Consider the following 11,010-nt stretch of genomic DNA (forward strand, 5'->3'; position numbering starts at 1 on the left):
TGGGCACCACCTTTGTGTGACTTCCCTGTTCCTTTGGTGGGAATGGGAGGAAGGGCAGAGTCGCTTTAGCCCCCATGAGCCCCTCCTGTGACTGGGGCTTGAAGGTGGCTCTGTTGGTTGACTTTGCGGTGCTTTTTGGGCCAGGCATTGTTCCAGGTGTGTTGGGATTTCATCTTTCCAGTGAAGCTGTGAGAGAGGAACAATTGATTATTACCCCCATTTCATAGATGAGGAAACCAAGGCCAAGGATGCCCAGGTAGGCAGGTGCTGAGCTGGAAATTGAGCCCAGGCCATCTGGCTCAGGGGCCTTGTTCTGACCTTAGTTCCCCATTGCCCAAGGACAGAGGTGACCTGCAGGTCAGACATGGCCCACATGTGTGTTTGTTCAAGCCCACAGTGGTTTGATTTATTTACTTTTCATTGAATTCACTGTCAGCACTAAAGGTCAGGAGATGACACATAAAAATCTTATTTCCGGCTCCCCCTGGCAAGTCTACACCTCTGAGAGTTCTGGCCCAGACCCCATGGGAGCCGTCCCCTAGAAGTGAAGGAACACTCCAAGGAGGCTGGACCCCCCCCCCCCGCCCCCCCGAGGCAGACCTGTGCAGCCTTGCGGGGCCCAGCCCCTGGGGGTGTTAACTGGGTCCCCTGCCAGACGGGTCAGGATTACTCCAGAGCAGTGAAACCCTGGTCCTGTCTCTCCACTCTGCTTTCCTGCTACATCCTTCTTCCTCCAGGCCTTCCTGCTCACCCGTTCCTGGTATTTTGGACTCACCAAGTTGGGCAAAGCACGGGCTGTGGGAGCAGGCTGCCAGTGAGCTGACCTCCCTAGAATTCACTGCCTCGTGGTCTTTATCAAGTCGGTGGCTTAACAGATGAGATGTTGGTCTTTGACAAATTCATTTTAGTGCCTTAAGGTTTAACAATACCAAGGATTATTTCTCATCTTCGAGTATTTGCTGAAGATGTGTAACATGCCAGCCCGTGTTAGGTCCTGTGGGCATGTTACTTATTGGTGGGAGTCAGTGTGTCCATCTCCCAGGAACAGGCATCGAAGTAAACTTAGTGCCACTGGTTTGGTGAGAGGATCTTGAAACGCAGAAGTAAATGCAGTTCACACGGGGTCCAGAAGTTCTGGTTTATACTTCTGAGTACTTTTTTCTTTCATTTTTACTTCCCCTGATTTGGGGGAGAATAAAGACAGCCCCATTCTTCCTAAAAGAGCTAATTAAAAATTATAAAGTTTTGGCTCTCTAAATAAAATTTAAAAGATGGTGTTCATATGAACACAGAGAAGGCCATGGAAGTTTCTGTGGGGAGATTGGGCAGGGGGGTGGGAGTTCAATTTTGCTGTATGTAATTTTAGATTGTTCCACTTGTTCAAGTTTTCCTTACTTGGTTCACTAAAATATCTAATGACATTTAATATAATTAGAAAGTTTGCATAAAGGTGAATGGCACAGGATACTCTTGGAAACATTCTACAGACAGAGTGTGTTAGGGTCCGTCTCCCTGGCCCTCCAGGAGGGCATGCAGTCTGTCGAGACCACTGGGTATGTCTGTGAGGAAAAAGAGCTCCAAAGAAAATGTAGCTCCATTATTTAGATGTCCCCTCTCCTGCCCAGTGGTGCAGTAGGGACTATTGGGACCTAGAAGAAAGGAATTATGGACCATCCTTCTAGGTGGGACTTCAAGAGAGGCCTGAGCCCATGATCAGTGTGAGGCCTCTGTAGGGACATGGCCAACAGGGGTTCAGGGGGGCCTGCTTTGGGGGGGAAAATACAGTGTGAGCCGCATGTGTGAGCTATACATGTAATTGAGACTTTCCTAATGGCCACACGAGAAAAGGCAAACAAGAGAATTCATTTTAGTGATATATTTTTTTAACCCAATTTACCCCAAGTATTATTTCAACATGCAGTCAATACAGAAAATTATTACAGTTTACATTCTATTTTTTATTTTTTCCACACCGAACCTTCAAAATCTGGGGTTTACTCGTACCTGTCGTACACGTGGGTTCGTGCTAGCTGCATTTCAAGTGCCCGGGAGCCACGCGTGGCTGGTGGCCCGCATATCGGGGCGCACAGTACACCTTGCCCAAGTCAGGAGGGGAGACTGTGTGGTGGTCGGCTTCAGAGAGGCTGTCCTGCCCAGTCCTACTCTGGCTATATCTTTGAAAGAGTGGACGTGCCTCTTCTGGAAAACCTTGGCAGTGAGCATCTAACAGGCTGAGGGGGAGAAGCAGGGGGCCTGTCAACGGTGGGGTTTTCTTGCAGTAGTGAACTCAACAGTGGGTTTTTGCTTTGTTTTTGGCTCAGCTGTATTCAGAATGCTTTTCCTGGTGCATTTAAGTTTGCCATTAAAATCATTTTACATATGTATCTCAGTGAAAAGAGGAAAGGCAGAAGGGAGCGTGGACCCACCTCCACTTCACTTTCATGACACCTTTGAGCTCTTAGGACTTTCAGGGTGGTGGTTTTTACTCTCCCCGGCTTCACCAAGGTAAGGAATTCTCCAGAGAAGGTGCTCATAGCAACCCACTCGCCCACGTCCCACATTCCCCCATTAAGGTATCAATGCTAAGTGCTTTGACTTGCGATGAAAATATTGTGACTAGTCAGTGAAAATATTATGACAGGCCAGAGACTTTAGGGTTGCCATGGAAACCTCCCCCATTCATTGTCCTCTGGGAGCTTGGTGTTGCTGGAGGTGCCTGGGCAGGCAGGCCTGTTGCCCTTCTGTTGCTTGTCTCTGCCCACCACCCCCACCCCTCCCACCCCCCTCCCCCTCCTCCCAGTCACTGGGCCATGGGGAAAAGCTGGGCCTCAACACGAGGAATTCCCCGGGCATTTCAGGGGTATTTGTTGCCAGCTGGGGCCCCTCGGTTCCCCCTGTCCTGTCCTCAAGGCTGCAGGAGAGCCTGCACAGTGAGTGTGAGTGCCCTGTGTGAGTGTGTGTGTGTGGGGGGGGAGGGCAAGGGGGCATCAGGAGCACTGCAAAAGTGACAGGTGGCTGTTGGTACCTGACTCTGTGCCCTTCAGGAAGTCACTCACGGACGGACAATCAGGCAGGCCCATTGTGAAATAACCCAGCCCAGCCTCCCCTCCTAAAACCGGCCTGAGGCTTCGAGAAGCCGAAAAAATTATGTTTGAGCCCGGATGTGTGGGAAGAGCCTTTGGTCCCTGGGACCACTGAGGTGCCGCCTGAGAGATGCGAGTCTTTGCTTTCCATCCTTGTCTCATGACCATGGGGTTGCGGCTGTGAGGTCTGTGTTCATGCAGGGCCCTGGGGCCGTAGGGCTTGGTCATGGCAGGCGGTGAAACTTGCTGGACCATGCAGGGTGAGAACTGGACCAAACACTTTGCTGGAAAAAGAAGGAAAGAGAAAAGCACCTTTGGGGAAAGTGTGCCTTGCTTAGTTCTCATTTTGATGATACATGGGGGGAGGGTACACCTCCTCCAACCCAGGAAAATAGCCTTTCTTTATTTTCGGGGACCTTGCCTCCTCTGCTCTCTTTGGGCAGTTGGGAGGGTTGTGCAGGGATCTGTCATCTGTCCATTTCCCAGCACTCTGAAAGAGCCCAGGGTTCCCAGGCAGGCTGTGCACTTGGCCTGCATAGCCCAGACAGCTGGACGGTCCTCGACTCGGCCTGGTCCCCGCTGCTTCGAGGCATGACCCGCTTGGTTGCTGAGATCTGAGGCTAAGTCCCTGCTCCTTCTCTCTCCCTGCACAGGGCCTCCAGACTCTGACAGCCCTCTCTACCTCCCCTACAAGACGCTGGTCTCCACAGTTGGAAGCATGGTATTCAACGAGGGTGAGGCCCAGCGGCTCATTGAGATCCTGTCCGAGAAGGCTGGTGTCATTCAAGACACCTGGCATAAGGTGGGCCCAACCCTCCCTGCTTTCCCCTTGGGGCCAGTGAGTTGCAGTACTTATGTGGTCCTGGGCCCCCAGTCACCCCTGAGTGATCCCATTGGGCTGGCCATGAACAGCTTGCCAAGCCACACAGAGTTCATATAACAGCCTCCACTTGCCTCTCTGGGCAGAACCCTGTCAGCCCCTCTCAGGCACAGGCTGCGTGAATCACCCTGCGTATGCCTCAGCCTCACCCTCTGCCTCAGACCCAGAAGCAGGAAGGCCATTACAGGCCAGGGCTGCGCTCTATGTCACATGAGCCTGAGGGTGAACGTGGGAGCTGAGGTCCAGCTGGCTTGTGTGCAGGACAGAAGGTTGTAGGGACACGCTCATGGTAGGGAGCCCTGTGACAGTCTCGGGAGCACCTTTCTCTGATGTCCCTGCCACTGGGGGCCAGTTCAGAGGCTGGCACCTGTCCTCTGGTGCGTATGGTGAAAGAGCTGTCCCTAGGAGATGCTGCATGGCACATGCTTGTTCCTTATCCAGAGTCAGAGCTGTAGGTAATTTTGCTGAAGAGTTTTGTGGCACCCTTGTGGTAGGTGATGTTGGCAGGTGTCCTGAGAGCCAGGCCAGTGACTCCTGCCCTGAGGCCAGTGGGGTTTACTTCCGTCCTGGCCCTCGCTGAGGTGTGGCACGTCAAACAAGTCACGCGGGCTGCCATGCCTCTAGGCCCACTGTACACGGGAACTGTTTAGACCAAAAGCTTTGGATATCTGGGGTAGTTTTTAAGAGCGTGGTGTTTCCCACTAACTTGGACCAATGGCGGCCAGGGCCCCTTCCTACCCCACTGACGGGCAATTAGTCATCATTTCCAGCTCAGTGCCCACCCCTTAGCTGCTGTGAGAAGCCTGCAGGCTGCAAGCTGAAGTGTGGAGATCTTGGGAGGGGAGGTCTACTCTGGGGATGGCGGCCTGCGGTGAGTCTGGGCCTCTCTCCTTGAGGAGACGGTGGCTGAGCAGGGGTGCGTTTCCCCAGAAGTGTGTGGAGTCATCTAGAAGCCCTGCCTCACTGCTGTCTGGTCATGCGTCTGGGTCTGGTTTCTGGAGCAAGCTGTTAACACTGCTCTGTGGGCACTCCTAGGCTACTCAGAAGGGTGACCCCGTGGCGATTCTGAAGCGCCAGCTAGAAGAGAAGGAGAAGCTGCTGGCCACAGAGCAGGAGGACGCGGCTGTTGCGAAGAGCAAACTGAGGGAGGTGAATAAGGTAGGCTGTGCGCCTGCCCGGCCATGAGCGGGCCGTGCCAGTGCTGCCCCAGGATCATGGGCTGGCCTTCCTGCCTGGGCTCCTTGCTCAGTCGGGCCTGCGGGCTTGTACCTGGCTTTCACGGTGGTAGGTCTGTGGCTGTGGAAGGCCTCGCTGTCTGGGAGCTGCCGACCTGGGACTGGTTCGCCTTTAGTGGCCCCTGTAGAGCTCTAGGGGGTGGGGGCTCCCTCCCATGACTACCTAAGAACACGGGGATGTGAACTTGGGGATTGGGGCCTTCAGTAGGTGATGGGCCATCCTTTTAGGGTATGCACCCTGAAAGGAGGTTGGGCCCTGTGGATCCAAGGTAGATTTGTTGAGAATTGGAGCAAAACTTCATGGGGAAGGGAAGGCAGGGGACGGCAGTGGAGGAGCTGCTTTTCTCCCTTCTCTGATGTCTGTGGAGCAGACCTGCAAGGAAACGGCTGGCTCCTTCATATCAGCTGAAGGCTTGCTGTCCACGTAACATTTGCGCTTCATAAATGATAGTCACGGGTCCAAGCTGCCACAGTGAGCTGGGGGGCATCACTCAGGATGTGTCAGGATACATGGCACAAAGGCCCCCCCCTTCCCCCCACCACCCCTGTCAGAACTCCCTGGCCTTTTCCCTTCCCTCTCTCCTGGGGAGAGCACTATGGGGCTGGTTATACCCAATTTGAAAGCTGTCTTTTTCAGCAAAATTCTGTGGCTTGCTCTCACCCTCCCTCTGCTTACCTGCCTCTTCTGTCCAGGCAGCAGGCCCAGGGAGATGACCTAGGACTGGGGGTCTGGGCTACAGCCCTTCCTTGGGCCACCTCTATCTGCTTGTTTGAGAATAGTCAGAAACCAGGTAGGCTGAGTTTCTAACCTCAGTTGGAGGGATGCGGCCCCGAGCCAAATAGTGAAGTTTGTGTGGTGGAAATGGCAAGAGCAGAGGATGGGCCTTTGGATGGTAACTCATGGTTAATGCTCTACCCAGGAGAAAAGAAAAAGGCAGGTCTCTGTGGCCTTCCTTAGAGCTCGGGAACCTTCTGCCCAGTGGACCCCATCAATCATCTCTGTCAAGACTGTCCATGTGTAGCCTTCTTCCTTTGTTGGGTAAATGCAGGATGGCTGGAGCCACTCGCCCTGCTCCCAGGAGCTGGCTGTGCAGCCTCTCTGCCTGGGCCGGTAGCGTGCCCTGGGCCATGAGTATTTATACCATGGAAATCCCAGCCCTCCCACCCTGAGGGCCAGCCAGCCAGCACACCGTTGGTTAAGTCTGTGGTTTCGGGGAGCCATCCTTCTGTACCCTGTTTCCGGACAAACTGAAAAATCCCTGTGAGATTCATTGACCTCCCCTTATCCCCACCCCGCCCCAAATAAAGTTCCAGTGAGAGGAAGTGGGAGCGAGTATTCCCACAGCTGCCAGGCCATGTGGCTGTCTGGCTAGTTGCTTGTACCTGCCCCCATGAATTTAGGGTGGGCTGGAGGTGTGATGAGTGAGTGCAGCCTCTGCCAGTCCCGGTGGCCTGTGTCTTCTCCATTGCTGGGGTCTGCGACCACCATGGGCAGGGCACCAGGGGCCTGGGGGGAGCAGACCCTGCAGGAGGCCCCTTGGATGCTGCCCCTCATGCTGGACGCTTACGGCTCTTGCTCAGTGGTGGCCCCTTGACAAGATTTCCAAAACCACATTGGCAGCCCACCTACAGATGCCCTCCCCACGTCCAGATGCGTTCCAGCTCTCGCCTGGTAGTGTCTCCCTATCTGCAAGCTGCAGGGCTCTGTGAGACACACAGGGACACACCCTTGGTGTGCATTACCCATCTCACTCCGAGGCATCCAGGCCCCCCTCCCCTGACCACACCCTCCTCCCTGCAGCCTGAGGAGGCTCTCTTGTGCTCCCAGGTGCTAACGTGGTCCTGTGAAGGCCCTCTGTAAGCAATGCCAGTAGCTCCTAATCCTTAGACTGGAGTCTGCACCCCTCAGCTCCCTCAACACGCTGGCCCTTCATTGCCATCCCTGGGCCTCGCCTCCTTACCCTCAAATGCCTTTCCCTGCATAGCTGGCTGACATTTTCTCCTTATGCTTGAAGACTCCTTTGGCCTCCCTCCTTCGAGAAACCTTCCACAGCCCCGCTTTCTTCTCCCTGCGCCACGGAGGTCATCACTGAAATCATGTGTCCTTGTGATTCTGTCCCCTGTGATTCTGGCCACCTTGCTTGGCTCAGCCCAGCAGGCTGCTTGTTCATGAGTGGCCGCTGAGGCCTAGGGCCAGCACACAGTTCAGAGGAAGCCTTCCCAGCCTTGGACGATGTATCTCCCCCATGGATCAGTGAGGTCTGCTTTAAAATAGGGATCATGACCCTCATCTTACCAAGAGAACTGAGAGTGAGATGCCCGCTTGTATCAGAGTGGATGCACACTGTTGGCCACCTCTCTCGTTCCTATAGATAATCAATGAAGTGTGTCCCTTAGTGTGGCCCTCATACTCCTGTGGGCTCTCACCCTGAGTGGAGCCTGAAGATGATGGTGTAAATGGTGAGGCCAATGGGTCCCGGGTGGTCTCAGGGAAGGCCAAGCACACACAGCAACTCTGGTACCCAGAGGCCCCCCCTCATCAGCCTAGCTTCTCTCATACTCTCTGATTGCTCTTGTCCCAGCCAGGGGGGATACACTGGCCCTTTGGGATAGGTCTCCCTGGCAGCCTTGTCTTGGAGAGCAAGAGAATTTCCCAATTCTCTAGTCTCCTGCCCAGGATAGGGATGGGACAGGGCCTGGAGTCTTGTGAGACACTTGGTCATTGTGGTCACACAGGCCAGCTCGGCCCACACCAGTTGCCAGTCTGGGACAGAGGCCCTCTGGGCAGAGAGCACCCCCACCCCAGGAGCCTCTTTGCATCATCCTTCCAGGTGTCACTCTCTGCTTCCTGTGGCTTCCAGCCATTGCCATCTTTCAGGAATGACACAGACCCCAGCCAGCCCCTCTCCCATGACAGCTCTTCCCACCCTATGCTCTGCCTTTGCCTGGATCAGGTTCCCAGACCCAGCATCTTGTGTTCATCATGGGCATCTGATACTGACCAGAGCAGATGTTCCCTAGACTGCAGGGAGGACCAGAGCAGCTGTGCCAGAGACCCAGCCCCTCCAGGAGTGGGGCCAACCCCCTAGTCATGCTGGGATGGGCATTGTCTGTGTCCCCACCCCAGTCATCAAGGCTCACAGCCTCTGCTGTCCTGATACAGATTCTCAAGTAGGGCATCCCAGGGCCTGGATGTCAGGGCCCCAGCCTCGCCATGGTGTTGTAACTCTAGCAGGGCTGAGTCAGGGATGCCGGAGAGCACAAGACAGTGACATGTTTACTCGGTTCCTTCTGTGTCTGCTATCTCCACATGGTTAAGGCCTGCCATGGAGGCCCCTACTGGTCAGGCCAGTAGGCTTTTCTGGGGACCCCTGTCTCATGCTGATTCTCTGCCATGGCTGGCTTGGTCTCTCTGGGAACTCAGGAGAAGGGGTCTTAAGCTCCCAGCCCCAGGTGACATCTGGGATGTGATGACGTTGGTCCTGCCTTCATTTTCTCCTAGGAGCTGGCAGCAGAAAAGGCTAAGGCAGCAGCGGGGGAGGCCAAGGTGAAGAAGCAGCTGGTGGCCCGGGAGCAGGAGATCACAGCCGTGCAGGCGCGCATGCAAGCCAGCTACCGGGAGCATGTGAAGGAGGTGCAGCAGCTGCAGGGCAAGGTAAGCTGCCAGTGGGGAGCACTGTCATAGGGCCTGGGGTGTGTGGGGGGGTGCCCATGGGGCAGGGGGTTGTGTTCAGAGTCTGGTTTGGTTTAGAGGGAGGGGCCCTTTCATCTGGCCAGATGTTGCCAGCCAGACCACCATGGGTGTGTTTAAAGGTCAACAACCAGGAAGCTATAAAATAGACTCTAAAGAGCGCTTTTCGAAAACATCCTGGTCCCAAGTGGGCAGCGCCACGTCCTGTCTCCTGGGTGCCGGCGAGTCAGTTCCCAGCCTCCATGTGACTCCATGGTCATGCCAGCTGGCTCTTCTTTCTCTGCTTGAGGCTGGGAGGAACCTGTAGAACCAGCGGCCTGAGCTGCCCGAGGCCAGTGGGGCCACCTGGAGCCACTGGGCCTTGTCCCCTGAGTGGTGCTCTGCTTGTGCTGGGCCATGGCCTCCTCCCCACTGTGTGGCTCAGGACGCACCACAGGAAATCTGAGGGCAGGAAGCCAGCCTTCCTCGGGACAGTTGTAGGCTGTGGCTTGTGGCTGCATGCTCAGTGTCAGAGCAGTTAACCTGGTGACATCAGAGGCAGAATGCATGGAGTGGGTCTGCGGCTCAGGCCAAGCGCTTGCTGCCTGGAGGCTGTAAACAGCGAGGCTCAGGGGTGGGGGAGATCACCCTGCCTCTGATGCTGGAGCTGTGCCTTTCTAAGGGGTGTCCTCCTTACCCTGTGTGGAGAGGGTGACGCCCTTGGCGCGTTTGTTTGTGAGCTGGGACCTCACTGGCCTCACTTCCGAAGCCAGCTCCCTGTGAGGCCGAGTGGCACTCTGATGGGCCTTCACTGACTTTTCAGATCCGGACCCTTCAGGAGCAGTTGGAGAACGGCCCCAACACACAGCTGGCCCGTCTGCAGCAGGAAAATTCCATCCTGAGGGATGCCTTGAACCAGGCCACGAGCCAGGTGGAGAGCAAGTAAGCTCAGCAGCCCCATTCAGACACCACGAGGGCACCTTGTTGGGGCTCTGGAGCTCAGGAGGGGTCCCCTAGCCTCCCTTGAGGCTTTGAAGGTGCATTCTAGTTTCTTATGAGATGTGGGGCTGGCGTGGCAGCCTGGCATGGGCCCCACAGGTGAGTGCGTGGAGCTGGCTGTGCATTTGCATTCTGTCCCCACTGAGGGCTCTGGCCCGACACTCCACGCTGCCGTGTGCTTCTGAGTAGCCAGGCCTTCCGATGCACAGCTGACATCCTCACATGTGGTCAAGGCCCCAGGGAGAGCTGGTGAGCCCCAGCCTGCCCGGGCCCAGTGCCCACTTGTCCACACGCCCCTTGGGTGCTGGCTGGTGCTGGCATCTGGCCCTCCTGGGGAGCACATACTTCTTCCACGTCCATCCTCACCACATCCTGATTTGAGGCTTTTAAAAACTTCTGAAGGTAGCCCAGAATATCAGGGGCTTGCAGATTGTCCCGGTTCAGAGTTTGATGGTGATGCAGGGACCCACTGTAGCCTGAGCCCTTGGATTCTCCCTTGGGGACGGGGTCTCTGTGCTGGAAGGGACGTTTGTCCTCGGATGCACTGGTATTAAGTACTGCATTACAGCACATGGCCTGACCTGTTCAGTGGAGTCCAGAGAGTGGGCTGACCCCAGAAGGCTGCAGTGACCTCACTGAGTAAAGGGCGGGGCAGCTTTCCTCTGACTTCCTGACTTGAGCATTACAATCACAACAGGCCAGCCCAGATGAAGCCCCACTGTGTTTCCTTTTGATTCACACTTTCTTGCCTTCTGGGCCTGAAGCATCCTGAAAGGACTTTGTGGGCTTCCGTATCATCCCCAGAGCACCCTTTTTGGCCAAAAACACTGATAAAGGGAGAGGATGCTGGTATCCTCTGTCCTTTAGCTGCACGTCAGGTGGGGAGAGTGTCGTCAGCCCAGGAGCTGGGCCAGGAAGGGGAGTCTGTGTCCCTGTGTCTGGTTTTGTGGGGGGCGGGGGCTTCCCCCAGGGCAGAGTGTGATCTAAAGGCCTCCTCTCCCAGGCTGGTCTTTTCTGTCTGGAGATCCTCCCTGGGTGTGTGTAAGTGCACATCTTCATCCCCAGCCTGGTCTGTCAGCAGACTAGGGGTTTGGTAGCTGTGGTCTCCTTAGCAGCTACAAGCAGAAGGTGAACAGGGGGGTG

The 11,010-nt window shown here is 55.5% G+C and overlaps 1 protein-coding gene across 3 annotated transcripts in view; it reads left to right on the plus strand.

The window, feature by feature from the left end:
• RRBP1 (ribosome binding protein 1) overlaps positions 1–11,010 on the plus strand; it is a 65,247-nt gene that overhangs the window by 35,800 nt on the left and 18,437 nt on the right. For all 3 annotated transcript variants that reach the window (XM_077872098.1, XM_077872096.1, XM_077872095.1), the window contains exons 3-6: positions 3,737–3,885; positions 4,999–5,121; positions 8,701–8,853; positions 9,692–9,810. In XM_077872098.1, coding sequence (XP_077728224.1) covers positions 3,737–3,885; positions 4,999–5,121; positions 8,701–8,853; positions 9,692–9,810 — 544 coding nt within the window. The remainder of the gene's footprint in view (positions 1–3,736; positions 3,886–4,998; positions 5,122–8,700; positions 8,854–9,691; positions 9,811–11,010) is intronic.

The sequence above is a fragment of the Canis aureus genome, chromosome 26 (assembly GCF_053574225.1).
Source record: "Canis aureus isolate CA01 chromosome 26, VMU_Caureus_v.1.0, whole genome shotgun sequence".
NCBI lineage: Eukaryota > Metazoa > Chordata > Mammalia > Carnivora > Canidae > Canis > Canis aureus.